The sequence below is a fragment of the Rhineura floridana genome, chromosome 1 (genome assembly GCF_030035675.1).
Source record: "Rhineura floridana isolate rRhiFlo1 chromosome 1, rRhiFlo1.hap2, whole genome shotgun sequence".
In the NCBI taxonomy this organism is placed as follows: domain Eukaryota; kingdom Metazoa; phylum Chordata; class Lepidosauria; order Squamata; family Rhineuridae; genus Rhineura; species Rhineura floridana.
This window is the reverse complement of record NC_084480.1, coordinates 150,292,453-150,317,045: the sequence shown is the minus strand read 5'-3', so window position 1 is coordinate 150,317,045 and position 24,593 is coordinate 150,292,453. Positions and strand designations below refer to the sequence as shown.

Genomic DNA, 24,593 nt, shown 5'->3' with positions numbered 1-24,593 from the left:
TTTAAGATGTTTTGTTTTAATATGTTTTAAAGTCTTTTGTTTTTAAGATGTTTTAGAGTGCTTTTAGTGTTTTTGTTTGTGGTCCTGGGCTCCTTCTGGGAGGAAGGATGGGATATATATATAATAAATAAATAAATGAGAATTTTAAGTTTTTAAGAAAAAACATTATCCCATGTTGAACATGCAAATTTTGACATAAAAATCAAAATTCATGAAAATAGATTATATGTATTTTCACAGTGCAATTTTTAAAATATTGTCTTAACATTAATTTAATCCCCATCCACCCCAGAAAAAAAAAGCCAAGCATGTGCAAATATGTCCTTAGCTGCGGCTTCCTTCAGAGAACCCAAAGATAACACAACCCTCTCAAAGGAAGTAAGCTGACAAGGACTACATTAGGCCATCTCAACAATTCCTCTCAAGGATATCATTTTGCGCAGTATTCTCTATGACTGTGCTGTTTGGGGCTGAAGGGAGTTGTAGCCCAAACCATCAGGAGGGCACCTAGTCAGGGAAGGATGGTTTAGATGGCGAGTCCAAAACAGAAAAGCCCCTCTGCCAACTGAGAGCAAATGTGCTGTCTTAGAACAGAGAGACCTGGATTCAAATCCTCGAGGAACCATAAAGCTCCTTTGGTCGCCAAAGGCAAGCCATTCTACCTTGCTGAGAGACTAGAATGGGGTAATCCCAAAGGATGTCATTCTGAGCTCCTTGGAGAAAAAGCATACAACAAGTGTGATAGACTTGGAATTCTGCATCTGAACATCTCAAGTTGCTGAAAGTTTTTCGGATGCTTTAGAAAAGTGGAAAGCAGGGGGTCCAGATGGGAACTTCACCGTGAGCTGGGTCTCTATAGTTTGAGCCCTTTGTAGCCTCCAACCTCACCAGGACCACCTCCCAGCATCCAAAAGCAGTGGTGGTGGGAGCCTTAAGTAGGCACACAGCAACTCTAGACCTTGACAATTCAGGGCTGGAATTTCCAGAGGAAAAGACACATTAGCCAGCTGTAGTAAAAAAAAAGCAATGAAAGGAGTCTCATCACCCCTTAAGAACTAACTAATATACAGTATTGTGACAAGAGGTTTTCTAGGCTAAAGCACATTTCATCAAACACATCTGGCTGGAAGGAATGCATCAACCCTGCACTTACCAATTATACTTCAAATACATGTTAGGAAACCAGTTCAGCTAAATAGAATTTTAACAGAAAGTTCAATCAAATTGAACTACAACTATTTAAAAAATAATGAGTCCATAAATCTGGTCCTCGCTTGTGTTCTAAAGCATTTTAAATCAGCATAGCCAAAACGGCTCTGGGGCTGCTGGTAGAGGGAAGACATGCTGAACCCCAGTAATATTTTCCTTAAGACCCAGGATATAGATTACACTCATCATATGATAAATAGCAATGTGAACGCCAGGCTCTGATGGCTGAGAATTCTGAAGACTCCCCCAGATTGTGGAGCCCCCAGTCAGCACCAGGAGCTGGCATTTCAGGGCACCTGCAGAGGCCCATACCCTAGCAGGGGCTCCACTGCTGATGCCTGGAGCCACCTGGCCCTGTTCCTCTTCTTCCTTTCTGTTGCTGCCTGTTCACCTGTCCTATCCAAATGCGTGAAAGAGCAAGGCAAATGGAAGCTTCTGCTTCTCCTCCATTTGCCTGGCCTTCTGAGTGCTAGCAAAGACTGAGCCCAGAGGGAGAGGGCAAATGCTGGGCAGGTCCGACAGAGGCAAGGAGGTGGGCCCCACTCAAGGCATCTCACCCAAGAGCCCCACAAAACCTCAAGCCAGCACTGGTAGGGCCACTGGTCGCCTTTCTCTGCCTGCCCATTTTTCATCTCTGCTATCTTAAGTCTCTTTTAGCAGCTAATTGTCTCTGCATCTCCCTGTCCTATTGGACCCTAGGAATCATTAGGCACTAAAGGAAAAATAAGATCAGCAGAATGTGTGTTTTGAGCTGTGCTGCAGCTCAGTGGTGTGAGCATCCTAGCTGGAAAGAGAGAGGGGGGAAGACCCGAAGTGCTCTAAGTGCCATGATGTTGCCAGGGCACAGGAAGCTGCAGTCCAACATCATTCTCCCTCCCATTTGAACTATAGCCACCTTAGCAGCAGAGTGGCCAACAGGAGCAGCCAGGTGAGCTCTCGGAGCCAGGCTGCAAAAGTGGCGACCCACTCCTTCTTGAGCCTGCTGTACACAGTACCAAAGGAAGACTCCCCTATCAGTCGGGTAAGTGCTGAAGACTACTGGACACTTTGGCATAAAGACCCTTTGAAGCCGGCCAGGAAGATCTGTCCAGCAACAGCCACAGAATGAGACAACCATCCCTTTCCCTTTCCCACAGCACTAGAATTAGCTGGGTCCTGCCTCCAAGCGCGATTGGTGGGGACGCGACATAGGGCCTTCTGGGTGGCTGCCCCCAGGTTCTGGAACTCTCTCCCTAGGGAAGCACAAATGGCCCCTTCCTTGCTATCCTTCCGTCGGCAGGTAAAGACTTTTTTATTCCGACATGCTTTTGGACTAGAAGATGTTTAAGATAGAGCCTCATAAGGTCTGTTGTATTGTTCTATGGTCCTATTCTTAATGTTTTAAATTGTCTTAGTATCTTAAGTGTATGTTTCATGGTTTTAATGTTACAAATAGTTTAATTCTATTTTAATTGTATATTTTTGTATGTTTTTTACCTATGTGTAGTTTTTACTTGTAAGCCACCCTGAGTTCCAGTTTTGGAAAAAGGGCGGGGTAAAAATAAAGATTCATTCATTCATTCATTCCTCCCCTCTCTCAAAATCTGATCTAGGGGTTTCCCCAGCCCTCTGGATTTGGGGAAGGTATGGGGCATGTGGGGGGAGGAGAGGGGGGAAGTCCCACTGTGCAAGCAGAAATCCTTGTGCTGACAGGACATGTTAGTAGAATACCATTCTATATATCCACATGTCTACATTGTGCATGTCTGCAAGTATGTCTATAATCCCGTTAGGAACAAGCACATCCAAGCAGCAACTGTTTAGTGACATCAGCTACAATTCAGAGCACTATTGGATAAGCATCATTGTTGTGTCCTTATTTATTTTAAAATAAAATTATATACTATGTTTCTACTACAATTGTTCACAAGGCATCTTCCCAAATCAAATTTTAAAATCCAGCCAGCAAATAAAAATGTTGCTTGACTCTTGGTAATCCCAGTTGACCTAATTGCTGTGTAAACACCTTGCCTCTGTTGTAAAGGGCTGTACATTTTAATAAAGATTCATTCATTCATTCATAGGGAATTAAACTAAGCCAGAAGCCAAAGGTACCACTCACCAAGGCCCACCCTTGTGCTAGGTGCAACCCACAGGTCAAGAATGGACAATCTGTGAAAGGCAGGTGGCAGCTCTACAATCCCCTTCCGCCTTCTCTGTCTCCACTAGAGCATCAGAATTTTCCTGTCAGAGTCTGGCTTCCACATGGCTGCTTTTTACTGGAAGAGGGTGACATGCAGCCAAGCTGCGCCACTGCCCTCCCATGAGCAGCACTGCTGCAGCTTACTGCAACAGTGCAGAGATGGGGCAGGGTAGCAGTGAGTTTGAGGCTGTGCAAGTGCACTGACAGAAGCACCAGATTGGCCCCAGACTCTGCCACCGTCCTGCCCTGGTAGGCAGCAGCAAACCCACTGTCAGGAGCAGTAGAGAATGATGGAGAGCACCTACCCCATCAGGAGGATGGCAAGTCCAGCCAATCTCAGAGGTTTCTCCTGTTGTATCCAAAAGAATTTCTGTCAAAAGAAAGAAAGAAACAAAACTGATGACCTTGGAATGGATATCTATGTGACAGCTACTCCAGCCTAATGCTTTTCCTCCTCACCCCCATTTCATCTCTTGCAGGCCAGTATAATTGCTAGTCTCAAGCCTTACTTGGTATCAAATACAAAATCTAGGAAGAAGGAATTGCAAGTCCATTTGTCAGCATTGCAAGCGGCTTCTTGCAAGTCTTTAGGCATGATTTTTGGCTCTGCGGTTTCCTCCAGTGCATACAGATACACCATAGCTCAGGGGAGAGTCATGCGTACCATGTTTATCACCCGCTCAATGCCAACTTTCATGGAAGAACTTGCTTGTAAGAAGCAGCTGCTACCCACTTGCTCACAGTCAGAACATTCTCCTCGTGTGAACACAGCGCCTGCCAACAGTTTTGCTTTTGCAGAAGGCAGGCCTATCAATTGAGGATAGCCACCCCTTTCAAAGTGATTGTGTGATTTGACCCAAGATCAGAGAGGGACAAGAGTCTGCAAGTACAAGTTGCAGCTGAAGGGAACTGGTGTAGTGCAGTGGCTAAGAGCAGTACAGCATCACGGTGTAATGAGAGCTAGTTTAGTACAATGACAGACGTATGCACTAGGGTGTCCTCAGTTCAAGTCTTGCTTCAGCTGCAGACTGCCTAAGTGGCTTTGGGGTAAGTCACGTGCAACCTTAGCCCTCGCCTGCAATATAAGGATAAGAACGCTGACTTCAGAGGGGTGTTGTACAGATTATATGTAAAGATTGAAGACTTGTTTAAAAAGTATGATTTTGAATACAAAATATTCTTATTAACAGACATGGTTGCTGGATTCATATTTTCTTTTTTTAGGTCAGCACCCCAATCACGCACACATGTGTGTGTATGAGTACAGTGCTGATGACTGCTGGACAGATCACCAATTAATTCGATCCACTATGGCCATTAATATTGTTCCTCAATGTAGGCACCAAGGAAGAAAACCAAGGCATAAAATGAACATCCATGCCCTTCAAAATCCTATTAAGCGAGCCTGCTTTCAAACAACTCTCAAACATCTACTGACAGAACTCCCTGAAAATCGAGGAACACTGGATTAAACTGAAGACATCCATTATTGCAGCATGTGAACAAACTATTGGATACCAAACTACGAAACATCAGGATTGGTTTGATGAGAATGACAGTGAGATTGAACATATCATTGACAAGAAAAGGAAAGCCTTCCAGGTATGGCAGAAAGACATTAACTGTGCTGCTAAGAAAAAAATCTATGCCAGCGCAAAGGCTGAGTCCAAAGAAGAACTAGAGGACTTAAGAACGCCTGGTAGATAAAGAAAGCTCAAGAAATCCAGCACTTTGCAGATGCTCACGATGCACAGGGCTTTTTTAATGCTACAAAGGCCATCTATGGACCAACAAATTACGATGCAAATCCCTTACGTTCAATGGATGGTACCAAACTTCTTAAGGATAAAGAGTCTATTGCACTGCACTGGAAAGAGCATTACCATGACCTCCTTAATCGTAACTCTATTGTGTCTGGTGAGGTCTTCTCGCAAATTCCACAACAACAAACTAGAGATGAGCTTGTAGTATCCCCTAATTTGGATGAAGTCAGTAAAGCCATCAATCAAATGAAGAACAACAAAGCTAGTGGATCTGATGGGATTCCTGCTGAAGTCTTTAAAGAAGGTGGGCCTGAATTTACACAACAAGTTCATAAACTCAGCGAAAAAATCTGGATAAGGAAGGAGATCCCAGAAGACTTTAGGGATGCCATAATTATCACCCTTTTAAAGAAGGATGATAGAACAGATGGTGGGAACTATTGAGGTATCTCTCTTCTTGCTACTGCAGGTAAAATTCTTGCAAGGATCCTAACAGATTGCCTCCTACCGATCTCAGAGGATGTCCTCCCTGAATCTCAAAATGGTTTCTGCCCTTCCAGGAGGACAGTGAACATGATCTTCACTGCATGACAGCTTCAAGAAAAATGCCGGGAGCAGAATCGACCTTTATATATGGCGTTTATTGATCTGACTAAGGCCTTTGATACTGTGAATCAAACCACTCTCTGGACCATCCTTCTGAAAACTGGATGTCCTGATAAATTTGTGAATATTTTGCGACTTCTTCATGACAACATGACAGCGACAATTTTGGATAACAATGGCTTTCAGAGCGATCCATTCAGAGTTGGATCAGGCGTAAAACAGGGATGTGCCATTGCTCCGACCTTATTTGCTATCTTCATTGCTATGATTCTACACCTTATTGAGGGGAAACTTTCTACGGGTGTGGAAATCATATATCGAACAGATGGAAAGCTTTTTAATCTCAGTAGGCTGAAAGCAAAAAGTAAGGTAATGTCAACCTCTCTCATAGAACTTCAATATGCCGATGATAATGTAGTCTCCGCACATTCAGAGAAAGATCTTCAAACTATCCTAAATGACTTTGCAGAAGCATATGGAAAGCTTGGGCTCTCACTTAATATTAAAAAAACCAAAGTGCTTCATCAACAGATGCGAACTAGTTCCTCTGTAGCACCATCAATCCAGCTTAATGGTGTGACACTGGAGAACGTTGATCACTTCCCCTATCTTGGTAGCCATTCTCTGTAAAAGCTGACATCGATGCTGAAATTCAACATCGTCTGAGCTTTGCGAGTGCTGCATTCTCCCCAATGAAGCATAGAGTGTTCGAGGATTGGGATATTCACAGGGAGACCAAAATGCTTATTTACAAAGCCATTGTACTACCGACCTTACTGTACACCTGTGAAACATGGACCATTTATAAATGCCACTCCCAACTTCTTGAAAGATTCCACCAGTGCTGCCTCCGGAAAATTCTGCAAATTACTTGGGAAAACAGACGGACTAATGTTAGCGTTTTGGAAGAAGCAAAGACTACCAGTGTTGAAACAATGATCCTTCAACATCAACTTCGCTGGACCGGCCATGTGGTTCGAATGCCTGATCACCATTTTCCAAAGCAGCTACTTTATTCCCAAATTAAGGATGGAAAACAGAATATCGGTGGACAGCAAAAGAGGTTTAAAGATGTTCTTAAAGTGAATCTAAAAAAATGTAACATGAGCATCGAGAAGTGGGAAGTCTTGGCTCATGAACATCCCAAATGGAGGTCGGCTATTATCAAAGGTACTATGGACTTCGAAGAAGCACGAATACAGGGCGAACAGGACAAATGAGCTAAGCTGAAGACACATCAAACAAATCCTCATTGCGACCATCTTCCATCTGGAAACCTATGTCCTCACTATGGGAGGCTGTGTGGATCCAGAATTGGCCTCCACAGTCACTTACGGACCCACTGTTAAAGACCTTATATTGGAAGACAATCTTACTCAGCCACGAGTGATCACCAATGAATATGATTATGTGCAAGACAGAGGTATGGTCTGGAGAAAAAGTCAGCATGGCTATGCTAGGGGTCACCAAAATGGCACACGTGGGTACACATGCACCTACAGAAGTCTTCCTTGGTACTCAATGTTAATTAATACAAATACCATGGACCTGGCACCAGTTATTTCAGAAGGCCACAGATTCGGAATGATTCTTCTACCCTCATATGGGGTTGGTAAATTGGCATCCCTATATAATCAATTGGCCACCTTTGTAGAAAAATTTGCCAATGAATGCCAAGTAAAAGTTCACAAGCTTGCTCTCCACCAACCAAATAAAGTTTGCTTCATCAAAACTGAAGCATTATTTCAGCCAAGCAATCATGTTTTCTTAGGCCCATCCTATTCTTTTACAACTGATTTTGCTATTGTATTTTGCTATTGTAACCTGGGTGGTAGTGGAGATGGTGGTGGTGGTAGTAGTAGTAATAGTAACAATAATAATAATAATAATAATAATGCAGCCATGCAAATTATTTTTAGATATGAAGGTAGATTCTTAAAGAGGGAAAATGGGAAAGAGAAAAAATTACTTTGGCAGCCTGCACTCTGTGCTGCTGGCAAGCAGGATACTCCCCAGATGGTTTCTGTCTGGTGACCCAGGTAATTTTTTTTTCAGAGAGTGAATATGTCATGGGCTAGCAAATATACATGGCCTACAGCTGACAGGGCTTTCCCTCTAACAGGGAATTTTTAAAGCAGCCAGGCATATGCAGTTCCTACAAATGCTGCCTCCTTGTTGGCTACAGAAGGCTAGTAAAATGTCCCATTTTTTAGACTGTGGTGAGGGAGGATCTCTGTGTTGTATCTCAGACCAGCGTAACTTTACAGAATTGCCTCAGGGTGAGGGGTCAAAACCAATGACAGGCTATTTTCTTCTTGGCTTGATGACAGTTTTTGCTATTGATTTATTGTATTTATATACCGCTCCATAGCCAAAGCTCTCTGGGCGGTTTACAGTACCTAAAAACACTAAAAACACATATACAAATTTAAAACACATCTTTTAAAAACAATTTAAAACACAATTTAAACATTTAAAACAATTTAAAAACACATATTAACTTCATTCCTATCCCATCAGGGTCCACTCCTGTCCTCCAGGCACAGCCAGGCTCTGTCACCTAACTCACCAAGTGCCACTCATGGCTTCCACTAAGTGCCACCAAGTTCCACCCCTGATGTGTCAGGCACTGTCTTTTGTAATAAAGACTTCTCCCCCGAGCCTCAGGATCTGAGTCTCTGAAGACCATAAGGCCCCATCTACACTATACATCTAAAGCAATTCATTAATAGGCAAAAACCTTGCAGTTTAAGAATGTACCTACAGCCCACAGATATTTCTATCAAACTTTAAAAAGCAGGGAAATTGGGCAGCTATAGCAAATGCACCAGGGGAGCAGGAGACCTGACCTCCTCTCTGACATATTGGACTGCTCTACAAATTGGTCAAAATGCAAACACAATTTGAGTTGGTCTTTCACAGTCCAATCCACTTGCTGTGTAGCTTGGAAGAATTTGGTAGCATGTGCCTCTGAGCATATGATGAGTGGTGACAATACCTGCCATCTCCAAAGATGGAGAATTATATTTTTGTAGAATAGAATATATTTATTTATTGTTTTAGCCAATGGCCATAACAATGTAAGTATCAATACAAAACATCTGGTAAAACATACATATGAAACATATATGGGACATTAGGAATCTATCCCATGATGCATAGATAAAACGCTGAGTTTTCAAGAACTAATTAAAATAATTATAGAAATGTCGGGACTTATTTTGTTTTTTCATATATTTAGGGCTTATCCAAACGGAGCGGGATAACCCACAGTTTCCATATTCGGTTTGTCATCTGATAGTCCTCACTTTGCCTTTTAGTTCGCTCTTTCCCAATTAAAAAAAAACGCTTTTTTGCATCCGCACCCGCAGCGGTAAGACCCCTACATTCTTTTCGCTTTTTCCAAGCTCCGCCTCTAAAACCTCCCCCTATCAACCAATTGGTCAGCAAAAAAATTACGTATGCTCCTCTCCCCCTTTGCAACGAAGCACAATATGGCTGTAAAGGAGTTCTCGCCTCGGAAGGAAAGGTTGCTGGTCGGTTTCATGCCTGCCTTGTTTGTATTTGCGATATTATGCTTAAATGAATGTATGCTTTTCTGCCTTTACTGATATTTAAGGAGATACACACGCTGGCAATTGCACTTATTTCTCCAAAAGAGCAAGAAACGTGTCACCCCCCCTCCTCCCTTTCCTTCCCAGGGAGAATGAAATTGCCAAAGCTTTCTGGAGCAGGCCTGAAACCGATCAGGAGCCCTTTTCTTGTTTGTATTTGCAATATTACACTTAAAAGAATGTATGCTTTTCTGCCTTTATTGATATTTAAGGAGATACACGTGCTGGCAATTGCACTTATTTCTCCAAAAAAGCAAGAAATGTGTCACCCCCCCCTCCTTCTCCCTTTTCTTCCCACGAAATTGACAAAGCTTTCCGGAGCAGGCTTGAAACTGACCAGAAGCCCTTTTCTAAGTTTGTATTTGCAATATTACACTTAAACGAATGTATGCTTTTCTGATTTGAAGCAAAAAACCCAGCAAGTACAATGAAATTGACAAAGCTTTCTGGAGGCAGGCTGAAACCGACCACCACCCCTTTCTCGCTTGCTGTGCATTGCAGATCTCACCCAGAGTGGCCGCCCAGTTTGCAGGCTGGCAAAAAATAAAATGCATCTGCTCAGTAGTTGCAGACCCCCCCCCAACACCCCACCATGGTGATGATTGGTTCAATTTTCCCAGGCTTATTCTCGCACATGCGCAAAAGTGCAGATACGTGATTGGCTGGAATGAGGAGAAGGGGCAAGGGGAAACGCCCAAGAACTGCCCATCAGCTGTAAAGTCCACGGTATTGCATCCTAACTCCTGAAGGCGCAGCGGATGATTCCCGATTTTAAACAGCAAATTGCATTTTTGCCGGTATTGCAAGGAGCAGATTTAACCCATGAAAATGTGTAACAGCGCGAAACATCATTTGGACGACCGAAAAATAATGAACACACATAGGAGGCGTGTCACACGTTTTGCAGTCGTCTGGATGGGCCCTTAGATTAAAATGTGCTCAGGTGAATCTCCCTTTGTTGGTAGAACTCGTGTGTTTTAGGAATGCCATTCTTATCTTCGCTGTGGCTAATGCAAACAGGGCTACCCTGTAGATGAGAGTTTATCTTTGTCTGCCAGTAGCCATCTTACCTTAAGTTCATCTGACTGGCCTTCTAATAAAGACTGAAAAGGAGAGATGAACTTCAGCCTTGGTGAGTCGTATAGAGCGCAGTGTAATTTATAGTGTCCCATGCCTTCTATTTGTCGTGACCCACATATGCACAGTCGATCTTCTAGTGGTCTTTTTAAATATCTGCCAACCAGATATTCAGTGGGCATCAGTTGGAATCTGAGTCAGGTAAAGGCACTTCTTATGGGGAAAAACATTAACTCCTGCAGGTAGGAGGCCCTTTCATGATCTAGTTTAATTTTGCCAAACCAGATGGCAGATTTACTATATTTTTGTATGTTTGTTGGTGTTCTTCTTATTTTGCTTCTTTCCTGTGTTACTAATGTTTCTACAGAGAATCTAAACTAGAAAATTTTATTTCCCTCATTATTCATCCTAGAAATTTGTGTCAAATTTATTTTTATAAATTTCAAAGCCTTTTTATTGGTCAGTGTCATATGATGGTGAAGACAGCCTTTTGTATTTCAAATTGTTGGTTATGTTCTATTTCTATTTTGGGTGCAGTAACAGTTGAATCTGAAATTGCAGTTTGATGTAAAATCAGACCAATTACAATATGTTGCTACTTCAGCAATGACTCTAGCTGTTGGAAAAAAGAGGATGCATGTTTTCAGCCTGCTATGTTTAAACCACTTCATTTAAGGCAAGGTGGGCATGGTCAAAAACATACAGCACACCTAGATTTTTGCTAGAATATATTTCACCTCCCACTGTTTTATCTTGTGCAAACTGAGACACTCCTGAGGTCCACTGGAGAATATCCTGCAGAAGTCAGTGCCGTTATTCCACAATTATGTCTGGAGTTTTTTTAGTGTAAATTTTGCAAGGTGTTGCTGTACTTCACGTATTCACAGAAATAGAAACAAAAGAAAATGATTTCCTATAGGAAACATCACTAAAATTGCAAAGTAAATCAGACATATTTAAAGTGACCATCCGAACTATATCAACTGTCTTAATAATGTTGCTTCCTCTCTGTTAAAACAAGATCAGCACAGCACATGTCTTCTTTCTATTATTTGGGCTGAGTGCAGGTGTTGCCACCACTCACCATATGCTCAGAGGCACATGTTACCAAATTCTTCCAAGCTACACAGCAAGTGGATTGGACTGTGAAAGACCAACCCAAATTGTGTTTGCATTTTGACCAATTTGTAGGGCAGTCCAATATCTTAGAGAGGAGGTCAGGTCTCCTGCTCCCCTGGTGCATTCACTATAGCTGCCCAATTTCCCTGCTTTTTAAAGTTTGATAGAGATATCTGTGGGCTATAGGCACATTCTTAAACCACAAGGTTTTTTGCCTATTAGTGAATTTCCCTGCTTTTTAATCTGGGAGGTAAGAAATGGGATCCTGTGCAAGCTTGCTGAGAATTGATTGATCATTTGCATACTTATTGAGTTCAGTGGGATTTACTCCCCTGCAATCATGCTTAGGATAGGTGGAACTGACCACAGGGGATGGGGAGGGCAGGAGGAGGAAGAGGAGGAGGGAAGGGAGGGAAGGGAGGAAAGGCAGAGGGGAGAACTGGGATGGGAGCAGGCAGGAAGGGGAGGGGAGGAGAAGGACAGGTTTGATTATTTGCATGTTTATTGAGTTCAGTGCGATTTACTCCCATGCAATTATGCTTAGGATAGGTAAAACTGATCGGGGGAAGGGAGGGAGGGCTGGAATGGGCAGGGGAGGAGGAAGAAGGAAGAGGGGGAGGAGGAAGGGAGAGGAGAGCAGAAGGAGGGGCGAAGCAGGTCTGATCATTTGCATGCTTATTGAGTTCAATGGGATTTACTCCTATGCAATCAAGGTTAGAATAGGAAAAACTGACCATGGGGGAGGAGGGGTGGAAGGGGAAGGAGAGTATTGGAGGGGGTCAAAGGAAGGGGGAGGGGAGGGCAGATTTGATCATTTGCATGCTTATAGAGTTCAATGGTATTTACTTCCGTGCAATCATGCTTAAGATAGGTAAAACTGACCATGGGGAGGAGGAAGGGGAGGGGGAGGAGGAGGAGGAGGGGGAGGAAGAGGAAGGAGGGGATTGGAAGGGGATGAGGAGGGAGGGGCAAAGGAAGGGGGAAGGAAGGGGCAAGAAGGAGGGGATAGGAGGGAGAAGGGAGGGTGGGTTTGATCTAGGGTTGCCAGGCTCAGGGCCTGAGAATGATTCTGTATCTTTAAGAGAAGAGAAAATTCAGCCAAGTGCAGGTTTTCTTGCAACACTGTAATGGGGAAAACCACAAGGTGAAATTTTCCCTTCCCCCTGCACAACTTTTAAAGATATAGAAGACCTCTTGGAGGCTGGGCCTGGCAACCCTAGTTTGATCATTTGCAAACTTTTTGAGTTCAATGGGATTTATTTCTGTGCAATCATGTTTGAAAACGGAAATGGATTGCCTTCAAGTCAACCGAACTTATAGCGACCCTTTGAATAGAGTTTTCATGGTATTCAGAGGTGGTTTTACCATTGCCTTCCTCTGAAGCTGAGAGGCAGTGACTGGCCCAAGGTCACCCAGTGAGCTTTATGGCTGTGTAGGGATTCGAATCCTGGTCTCCCAGGTCATAGTCCAACACTGATGTGGGGCAGGGGGAGGGGGAGGGGAGAGGTTGGGTGGGTGGGCACTGGGCACAGGGGACGCCCCTTTCCTTTCCAAAAGGAAAACATTGTGAACAGTATCATTGCTTTTCAGCGTTTCCCTCACCTTTTTATTCTACAGCAGGCACATGTAGCCTCCCACCCAAATTTAAACCAAAGCTGTCCCTGGCCACATCCACACCAGGCCTTTATTTCACTTTGGGCAGTCATGGCTTCTCTCAAAGAATCCTGGGAAGTGTAGTTAGTGAAGGGTGCTGAGAGTTTCTATGAGACATCCTTTTCCCCTCACAGACCTTCAATCAGAGCAGCTGACTGTTAAACCCCTCTGGCCACTGGAACTCTGTCAGTAGAATAGGAGTTTCCTCTCAGCATCCTTCACAAACTACACTTCCCAGGATTCTCTGAGGGAAGCCATGACTGTCTCACATAAAATCAAAGTCTGGTGTGGGTGTGGCCCTCTTATTAGCCAAGCCCAGCAGCTGTGAGGCTTTTAGAACACTGACAGTTGGTTCTTACTGAGCATGCCCGCCCTTATCATTGGCTTCCAGCCAAAATTTCTTAAATTAATTAAAAATCAGCCAGGCATTTTTTTAACCTTTAAACTGCAGAAGATGAAGGTCAGAGTATGGGGCAAAGTCAGTATTAGGATTACAGGTACTCTGTGAACATGGTTTTTAATGATTTTCAACAGATTATGAGAACTCTCAGAGAAAAAAGTCCAAAAGGGCTCTGGGGTTTTTTTCTCTCCTTTTACACTTTGAACTCTCAATTCTCTCTGACTGTTTTGTGTATTGCCATGAAAATTGAGAGGGTTGTTAAGCAAGCATTTCTGAGTTCAGGACTATAAGTTTTGTAAGGTTTTGTTTTGAAATGAGCTTATGGGAAGCATCAGAATGGTATGGGGGTATTTTCAATTTAACATTGCAGAATGTGAAAAATCCCCGCTGGCTATAGTATACAGCCACTCTTGTGGCTGTATAATATCATACCACTTTAAACAATTATTGCTTCCCGAAAGAATCCTGGGGACTGTAGTTTGTTAAGGGCACTGGAGTTGCCTCCTTATGGAGATCTATTGGCTTGAATGTCTGAGCACTGTGTTGGTCTGGACAACCAGCTGTCTCTCCCCCACCTCCCCTTTACATGTCTGCAAAGAACACATTGTTTTGATTTATTATGTATTGTTTGACTATATTTGTGTTTATTTTCTTTTTGGAAAATTCAGGAAAAACTATTCATTAAAAAAAGTGCTGAGAGTTGTTAGGAGACTCCCTAATTCCCCTCACAGAGCTACAATTCTCATGAGTGGTTTAAAATTCAATCCCTCTTCCCAGGGAATGCTGGGAATTGTAGTTCTATGAGGGTAATTCGGGTCTCCTGACTACTCACAGCATCCTTAACAAGTTCTCAGGGTTCTTTGGAGGAAGTCATGACTGTTTAAAGCGCTCTGACACTGCTCCAAATGTATAGTGCAGACAGGACCTAACTCAACATGTATGATGGTCCTTGAGGGACCCTCCTTTTTGCACACCCTATGTGTAACAGCAAAAAAATTGGAGCAGGGGAGTGTGGGGAGGTTGCCAAACAAGTGCCAGGCCATAATACATGGGTTGTAGACTGCATTTAGCTTTCTGGAGTCAGGTTGTGCAGACTTCCAGTACCAGCACAATGTCTCCCCTATGAAGCCCCTACTTGTGGAAGGGAGACACTCTCTGATATGCGTGATGGGTGGGTTTTTTTTCCTGCTCAGTACTTTTAAGTGCTGGGTTTTGCAATCATCCATATGAGTGAATGGCAGCTATACAGTTATACGAGAGAGAAGTAAAGGATATATATGGGATGCCACAGGGGAAGAGAGCTAAGTGGGCCTGTTAAAACCTCCTACGGGAGGGGAAAATTTTCCACACACGTCAAGACTTGCCCCTGCTGGGATATTTATTGGAAAGAGGTTCAAATTTAGCACTGGCTGAACATTTTATTGGTACAGAAGCAGGGGAAGGGGATCTGGAGAGTGGGAAATTTTATTTTATTTTTTGCTTTCCTTTTGCTTTCCTCTCCTTTCCTTTTCCCAAAACAGCCCTTTGGGCACAGGGAGGTGAGGGTTTTTTTAGCCTCAGAGCACATAAACCCCTCAAACTCTAATCCTTTCATCAGAATGTTTACAATAAACTGTCCACAGCCTTTCCCAACCTTTGGGTCTCCAGATGTTGCTGGACTACAGTTCCCATAATTCCTGACCATTGCCCATGCTGGCCGGGGCTGATGGGAGTTGTAGTCCAGCAATGTCGGGGACCCAAAGGTTGGGGAAAGCTGTGTTACGAGTCTTGAAGCAGGCCAATTGAAACTCTCTTCCCCTGCTCTCCATTTTTCTCTCCTGCAGAGCAGAAGGGAAAGCTACCCACAGAAACAATGGAGAGTATAGCTGCAAAAGCCCCCAGATAAGATGGGCGAGAAATTTGTTTTAGTTTGCATTTCAAGCTGAATTATCAAATTCATGCTTTCTAAACAGTGAGAACTGAAACACAGCCATTCTTCAAAATTCATATTTATTCAAATTTCGCAGTGCGGTTTGCTAACCAAACTATGTTTACAACCTGCACATGTTAGGGGAAAGTGTGCATAAAAATGAACATATGAATGAAATAACACACAAAAATACAGTATATGACAAGAAATTGCTTGCAAAAAAGTGTAGAATAGTCAAACCTGCCTACACAAATGTGTAAATCAGGAGAAATTTGCACTAAAATGCTGGGGAATTTTAATGAGGATTTTTTTTTAAAAAAAATTGCAAATTGCTGCAGAAATGTGGAGAACTGAATATAAAACTGGAAAAATTAGAAACTAAGAGAGGTTAAACTGACAGAACTTTCCATCCCTACCCACCCCCACCCCCAGACAGAAGCAACGACAGGGGGTCCTGTCTACGGTTCTCAATGTGAACCTGGATGTTTCATCTCCAGTCAACGAGGTGAGACACTGCATTGTTTTGGAAGCAGTATGCCTCTGAATTCCAGTTGCTGAGGAGCACAAATGGGGAAGTACTATTGCTTGTGGGCTTCCCACAGGCATCTGACTGACCACTGTGAGAAGAGGATGCTGAACCAGATGGGCCTTTGGACTGATCCAATAGGGCTTTTCTCATATTCTCTACAGGCACAACTTCCATCAACACTCCTAGAAGCTCATAGGCATGTAGGCAGTTGTGGGTGTTTTCTTACATTTTCTTTTAGGTCTTACGTATACATCCTTCTGTGTATCAAGGGAGTCCTTCAAGTAGGTAAAGCCACTGCTTCATTTATGGGTAGCCTCTTTTTGCTTCCAGACTGATAGGGATTTGGCCACACAAGTTCACTATTAGAAGGGATAAAAATATTGATTCCTTTCCCCTTCACATCTGTAACAGGATAGCATCCTGATATCATGGTTATATTGAGCATACTGTTCTGCCTGGTTTGGTTACCTGCTTTAAATCAAATCACGCACATTTTTATCCTGTCACTCAAATATGGCAGGGATTTGGGAAAACGCCACACGTCAGCCAAGCCAAACTGCTTTGGAAAAGCAAGGTCATCATCATCATCATCATCCAGTCTACAGACTTGCCCCCAGTTTACAGACTTGTATTCTCGCACAACATTTTCACAGTTTATATCTGGGGAATGGTGCAACTCCTCTATCATAATGTCCAAACCCATTTGAAGATGAAGAGAAAGGTCAGATTACACCACTTCAATTTACAGAAGAAAACTGTGCTGTCTTATCAGCTCAGCCAGCCAACACACAATGGGAAAGTGTGGGAAGTTATCTCAGCATTTCATTCACACCATGGTTGGATACCGGTAGGCCTATGGTATTTAAAGTATGACTCCAGTAACACTTTTTTTCAGACCAGTATTTAATACAGGCATAAGCCTGTGTAGGCTACAGCCTTCTTCAGATGCAAAAAGTGGGGTGTTAGCAGCAAGCAGTACAAGGAAATTAACTGAAGGTCTGCACTCAATCATTCTCATTTTCAGAAGCTGACAGTAACCCGCATTACAAGGTACATGGGACAGCAAGAGGTATGTCATGATTAAATACAGTTCAGTTGTCCTTATTTTCTGTCCCTGTTGAAAATCTGGCTATATTTTACCTTTTGAGGAAATGTTGGGGATGCCTTCCAAAATGTTTTTGGGTGCAAAACATGCCCTGGATTTCTTCCCATTTCAGTGACCTTCCCTAGGCCTCTAGAAGTCTGGTGGTGAGGAAATCCTGAACAGGCTGCACGTACATGTAATTTAAGGGTCGGGAACTTCAGGCCCATGGGTCAAATGCAAGCCTCTATCTGGCTCTCAGGAACTTCCCCAGGCCATGCTCCACACCAGCCCTGCTCCACACCTTCCATGACTGTTTTTTCTTGGCTGGTATATATTGCTGAACTATGGATAATGCCTAGCTGTTGCCTGGATGGAGAATGTAGAGGGATGTAGAGGGATGCGTGGGTGTGTATTGTTAGAAATCTCCAACTTTAGCGTGGCTGGAATGTAGTCACTGTACAAAGGGTAGAGTCATTTCCACTGCTCCACCTGCTTTTGGCTCCAACCCAACCCATGACTGGCTTGAGGCCACTGCAAGGTTGCCCACAAGGGAATGCAGCCCTCAGACTGAAAACGGTTCCCCATTTTTGTGTAAAATGCACTAGGGATGGGTGAGAAATTCAATTCAGTTTGCATTTCAAGCGAAATCTATCAAATTTGCACTTTCCAAAACAGCATTTGAATCAAAACATATCCATCCTTTGAAATGTGCATAACGATGAAAATATGAGTGAAAATAACATACAAAAATGTATTCTATGACAAGAAATTGCTTGCAAAAATGTGTATATTAGGCAAAACTGCCTACAAAAATGTGTTCATGAGGAGAATTTTGCACTAAAATACTGGAGAATTTTCATGAGGATTTTTTAAAAAAAATTAATTATCTGCTGCAGAAATGTGGAGAACTGTGTTCTTAAACTTTTAACTGTTTTATATACTGTTTTAACGTGTACGTCGCCCAGAGTGGCTGGCCAACCAGCCAGATGGGCGACTAACAAATCTCATAATAAATAAATAAATAAATAAAAAACTGAATTTAAGATTGGAAAAATGAGAACAGAAATTCCATCCCTACTTCCCTTCCATCCCCTTCCACTTGCCTATCCCAATAGTCAGCGTTGCTGGAGCTGTTCAGATATAAGCAGCACTACATCCATGGAGGAATTAAGCATTCTATTAAACATTCTTTTAAAATAAAGCAAAAGCAAAAACAAACATACCCAGTTGAGTAATACACCTTAATTCAGAAGGCAGTATTGCAGAGGCAAGTAACACAAAGTGCAGACAAGATGTCCACGTAAGTGGAACGACAGAGCTCGGGCACTAATTTTGAGCACTCTGTGTGAAAACTGGGGTATTTCAAGTCCCTAAATGTGCCCCTTATGTTCATTTGTGAACTGCTCGAAGCATGTATGCGATAAATGGTTCATTCAAGGTGAAGGGAGGCAAGTGTGGTGGAAGTCATTTGAAATACACAAATTGGCCCCATTCTACGGCAGCTGTTTTCAGGGCAACAAGTGTTCAAACCACATCCAGCACACTTAAATGGTATGGCAGATTTCCCATCCACAATGGGAGAAGACACCTTATCTTTTATTAGGCCTTGGGTCAAACATTTCTACATGGATTCCTGTTCTACTCCCACACACTCCAGATCCCCACCAAAGCTGATGTTCCATGAAATGACCAACTGACGTCTCTTAAAGAGCATCCAGAAAGAATGAAAGACTAGGGTTGCCATATTGCCCGGTTAGCCGGGTTTTGCCCGGATTCTATACATGCCACCCGGCGCCCGGCTAGCCCCTTAGGTGGCCCGGATTCTGAGCTTTAATTTTAAAAAAAAATAAGTTTCTAGGTGGTCCGGTTCTAGAGATATGCATAAAAACGTCAGCCGCCCCCCCGACTGTTAAATCTTTCTTTAAACAGTACTGTATGCACTTCCTAGCTTTAACCCCGCCTGTTCAGGATTGCAGCCAATCAGGGATTGTGTTTCAGTTTCATTGATCTGAGGCAGTGTCTAGAAAACAAAATGGTGGTTTCACCCCCTGTTTATCTGAAAATCTCATAAATTGGGTAAGTATATACATTTCAGTTTTTTTTCCTCTTGTGTGCAGGAGTCAGATCTTGGGCAGTGTTTTGAAAACCTTCCCAATGCTTGCTTTTTGTAAGAGCAATGCTAATCCCATATGCCCAGAGTAAATCCCATTGAATTCAATAGGATTTACTTTTGAGTAGACATGGTTATGAATGTGCTGAAAATCAATGGGACTTTGGAGTGAATGTAAAAAAGAATTGTGTTTGTGTTCTAACTCTTTCTGCCCCCTTCTCCAGTCCTATTTTAAAGCAAGTAGGCAGGGCTTACTTAGGTATTACAGTTTTTATTCTGTAGGAAAGTAATACTGATTTTTTTAAAACTAATACTGATTTTTCTGCAATGACCAACTGGTTTGACAATAAACTATTATATGGGCTGTATGTATTTATGCATCTGCAGTGTGTGCGTGTGTGTGTATGGAGTCTTTCCAACACCCCTGTGAGGTAGGGTTGGCAACCAAGGCAGCTCACAACAAGAAATAAAGCCATTTAAAATCCAATAACCATAAAAACAAGTATAAACAGTTGCAAAACAGCGTAAAGTGGCATGATTCGGAATTTTGGGTTGTGTGAATGAAGTTGCTTATCACTTGAGGTTGCATTTCTGTCCCTGTTTGAGTAAGCCCCACTGAATACACTGGGACTTGCTTCTGAATAAATAAACCTAGGATTGCACTATAAATATCTTTACAGTTTGTGTAAATAATAAATATATTTGATAGTCATGCTTATATAAATACTTCATTTATCATATTTTTGGTTTTTGGTTAGGAATCCTGACTGGTTGTGAGATGCTTAGTTTTTTGCCTTACTCATAGGAATCTTGTTGTGGTTGGTATGGTATTACATTTAGGAAAGTGTTACTGCCTTCTGTGTTTTTTTTCCTATTTGCATTTCACTTATCTTTAACCTCACTCCGTTACAGCCATAGAAGCAACAGCAGCATATGCAAGATAATTAACTCCCATTAGTGATAAGAACAAGAATTTATAATTATTATTTCAATTAAAACAAGAGGCTTATCAATACTTTGAAGAGGACCAGATATTTATTTTGTTTCTGAGCCCAGGACTGGGTCTTTCATGATGCCCGGTGTGTGTGTGTGGGGGGGGGAGCAGGAGAGTAGTCGATAAGACAGACATCCTGGCATTGATAATTTAATTAGCAAGGTATGTGTGGGGTTGTTGCACACTTCCAGGCCCAGTTTCATTTTGAGTATGGAGGTGGAACCTGTGTAGATGTGGTTGATCAAAGGGAGAAGAAATTTTTAGTTAAGCAAAGCTCTGCTTTTATAAAACCTAAGAAACATACAGATACTTTGAATGTCTGAGTGCCTGCACCAGTGGAATACTGGAGGAACTTGTAAAACTTGCTGCAACAGTATTTAGAACTGAGCATGTGGTGTGAAAGACTCCTTTTCCTAACATTTTGGCTTCTTGTTTTTCTCCACCCACCGCATCTTTGAAATATATCGTATATGGTTAACGTACTGCTGCCCTGACTTACTTTATGTTTGTTGCTATTTTGTGTTTTTATTATGTTTTTATATTGATTGTGTATTTTTATTGTTTTTATTATATTTGTAAGCTGTGCTGAGCTCTGTTTTTAACAGCAAAAGGGCAGGATATAAATTCTCTTAATCAATCAATAAATACTCCATAGTGTTGGAAACTAGAGTCTAGGCATTTAAGGCTGAAAATGTTGCTTTTAAAAAAAAAGATTTCTCACATCTTTCCCCAGCTTTTGGTGGTAATTCCTAGGCACAAAAACAAAACAACTGGACAATCCAAATATTAATATGCAGATATTTTGCATAATATGCAAATAATATGCAGACATTTGCATAATATGCAGATACTTTACATAATATGCAAATTAACCTGCCCGGATTTGTGGAACTGGAATATGGCAACCCTATGAAAGACTCATGTATTTTATTGTATTACTGGTGGTCTTATATCAGATCTGTGTCCAGCTGTATGTTTGCCTTTGGGACAGCCCTATTTGGCCAATGTAGACTGCCATGCTTCTTTGTAACATGCTAGGTCCTAAGAGGACCATATGCCCCTCTTCAAGGTGGTACAGGCTGAAGCATTATAATTATTCCTTTTTATTTGTATAGTGTCATCCATGTACTCAGAACACAGGTCCTGCACAGCTTGTGGCCCACCAAGCCAAACACAGCCTACCTGACAGGTATGGTTGCCCACTAGCAGCTTCAATAGTCTTGCTTTTGTTTCTCGCTCTAGGTGGCTATGTGACAGGCATCAAGCATCCAGCAGGCCAAAGGACGTGGCTAATGGCCAATGTTTGACACAATGGATCACACACTGTGTAGGTCGGCAATAACACGAGATAGAACCTTTCACCAAAAAGCTTAAATTCTACCTTTTGAACACAGAAGGGGTGGGAGGCAAAAGAGGAAGAGGTAAGGATAAGAAAGGATGACCACACAATTAAAATGGCACCCAAACTGATTGCTGAGTATTTCTAGCCAAGATGCTCCAGGCCAGCAACTGATTAAATGAACTTGCGATCATTGCTGACTCGTGGGAAACTTGCAAACTAGACAAGCTCTCAGCCTCCCGTTTGCTGCCTTCCCTCCATTGGGAGAAATGCCTAAAAAAGAAGCAAAAAGTAATTTGGTAGATTGAGGCTGCTTTCACACTGCACTTTATTCCATTATTCTGATGATTTCTTACCCGATAATTTGTGCATTATATTTAATCTTTCACATGTCGTACAAGCTGGTTTGCAAATCTTATGGAATATAGTGCAAGTTTAGCGCTATTTTTTGTGATAAATACTACCAAAAACAATCTGTCTGCAAGCCTGGGAACCTGGAAAATTGTGGGAATAGCCGCTCATGTGACAGGCATCCCAGCATGCAGTGCGCTCCCACCCTTTAGGCATGTGGGGTTTTTTTGCCTTACAAAAATTGTACCAGTATTCCGCCTTAGGCTCAGATAGCAGCAGCATTTCCCACACACACCCCTATGTCTATACAACTAAAAAAAAAGTCAGATGCTAAAGGGAGAGGGGTTGCATGGCGACTGGATGAGATCTTAGACCTCCCACACAGTGGGGAACTACAGTGTGGATGTATATGACAGGTAAGGACAAAAACAAGATGTTATCCATTGCAACCATGTGAAAGACATTTGCGCAAAATGCCCGTATATTGACTTAAAAAGCTACTGGTCCTTCACGCAACAGGTACTGCAGTGTGAAAGGAATTTTAGAAATCGGGACAGAAGCATACCATTTTAATATATTGTTGAGGTCCCCCAGACTAATAGTACTGGGGGATTTCAACATTCATGCCGAGACCACTTTGTCTGGCGCGGCTCAGGACTTCATGGCTTCCATGACAGCCATGGGGCTGTCTCAATATGTTAGTGGTCCAACACATGTATCGGGGCACACTCTAGACCTTGTTTTTGCTACTGAGCATGGGGAAAGTGATCTGGATGTGGGGAGTTTTACAACACTCCCTTTGTCATGGACAGACCACTGCTTGCTGAAGTTTAGACTTTCAGTAACCTCTTCCCTCTGCAAGGGTGGGGGACTTATTAAAATGGTCCGCCCCCGGAGACTAATGGATCCTGAAGGTTTTCAAAGGGCTCTGGGGGATTTTCCGGCTGATAGGACTGGCGCTCCTGCTGAAGCCCTGGTCGCTCTGTGGAATACGGAGATGACCCGGGCTGTAAACACGATCGCTCCTGCACGCCCTCTCCTGTGTAGAGCTCATACAGCTCCATGGTATACTCCGGAGCTGAGAGCGATGAAGCAAGATAGGAGGAGGCTTGAGCGGAAATGGAGACGAACTCCCGACGGATACAATTATGAGCTGGTTAGTGCTTCGACTAAGCTCTATGTAGGAGCAGTGAAGGCAGCTAAAAAACATCATTTTGCTGCCACTATTAAATCATCTCTTTGCCGCCCAGCGGAGCTCTTTCGAGTTGTCCGGGGGCTTCTCCATTCAAACCCTCCGGACAGGGTGGAATCATCGGAGGCCCGCTGTAATCAGTTTGCCGATCACTTCCAGAATAAGATCTCATGTATCCGCCGGGACCTAGACTCTCAAGTTATAGCAGTAGATCCTAGTGAGGTGTCCGGAGCACAGTCTTGTCCTGTTTTGTTGGATGAGCTTCAGTTGGTTCAACTCGAGGACGTGGACAAGGTGCTTGGACAGGTACGTGCAACCACTTCGGTACTGGATCCTTGCCCCTCCTGGCTGATAAAAACTAGCAGGAATGGAACAGGTAGCTGGGCCAAGGAAGTGATAAATGCCTCTTTACGAGAGGGAGTGGTCCCGGGCTGTCTGAAAGAGGCAGTGGTGAGACCACTCCTGAAAAAGCCTTCCTTGGACCCAGACAATTTTAACAGCTACAGGCCAGTGGCGAATGTTCCATTCCTGGGCAAGGTCTTGGAACGGGTGGTTGCTGGCCAGCTCCAGGCGCTATTGGATGAAACTGATTATCTAGATCCATTTCAATCGGGTTTTAGGCCCGGTTTTGGCACTGAGACAGCCTTGGTCGCCCTGTACGATGACCTATGTCGGGAAAGAGACAGAGGGAGTGTAACTCTGTTGATTCTCCTTGATCTCTCAGCGGCTTTTGATACCATCGACCATGGTATCCTTCTGGAGAGGCTCGCGGAGTTGGGAGTTGGAGGTACTGCTTGGCAGTGGTTCCACTCCTACTTGGCGGGTCGTCTCCAGAAGGTAGTGCTTGGGGAACATTGCTCGACACCGCGGGCTCTCCAATATGGGGTCCCGCAGGGGTCAGTTTTGTCCCCCCTGCTTTTTAATATCTACATGAAGCCGTTGGGAGAGGTCATCAGGAGTTTTGGAGTGCGTTGTCATCACTATGCTGATGACACGCAGCTCTACTTCTCCTTTTCATCTTCTTCAGGTGAGGCTGTCGATTTGCTGAACCGTTGCCTGGCCTCGACAATGGACTGGATGAGAGTTAACAAACTGAAGCTCAATCCAGACAAGACTGAGATGCTGTTGGTGGACGGGTTCTCTGATCGGATGGTGGATATATACCCTGTCCTGGACGGGGTTACACTCCCCCTAAAGGACCGGGTTCGTAGTCTGGGAGTCTTTTTAGACTCTTCCCTCTCACTTGAGGCTCAAGTAGCCTCGGTGGTTAGGAATGCGTTTTACCAACTTCGGTTGGTAGCCCAGCTACGTCCCTATTTGAGTAAAGAGGACCTTACATCAGTGGTACATGCTCTGGTAACCTCACGTTTGGATTACTGTAATGCGCTTTACGTAGGGCTACCTTTGAAGACAGTTTGGAAGCTACAACTAGTGCAAAATGCGGCGGCCAGATTGCTGACAA

The 24,593-nt window shown here is 43.1% G+C and overlaps 1 protein-coding gene across 8 annotated transcripts in view; it reads right to left on the bottom strand.

Moving 5' to 3' along the window:
• Positions 1-24,593, bottom strand: part of LOC133389569 (ephrin type-B receptor 5) — a 214,905-nt gene that overhangs the window by 107,614 nt on the left and 82,698 nt on the right. For all 8 annotated transcript variants that reach the window (XM_061637532.1, XM_061637546.1, XM_061637498.1 and 5 more), the window contains exon 3: positions 3,697-3,761. In XM_061637532.1, the coding sequence (XP_061493516.1) occupies positions 3,697-3,761 (65 nt within the window). The remainder of the gene's footprint in view (positions 1-3,696; positions 3,762-24,593) is intronic.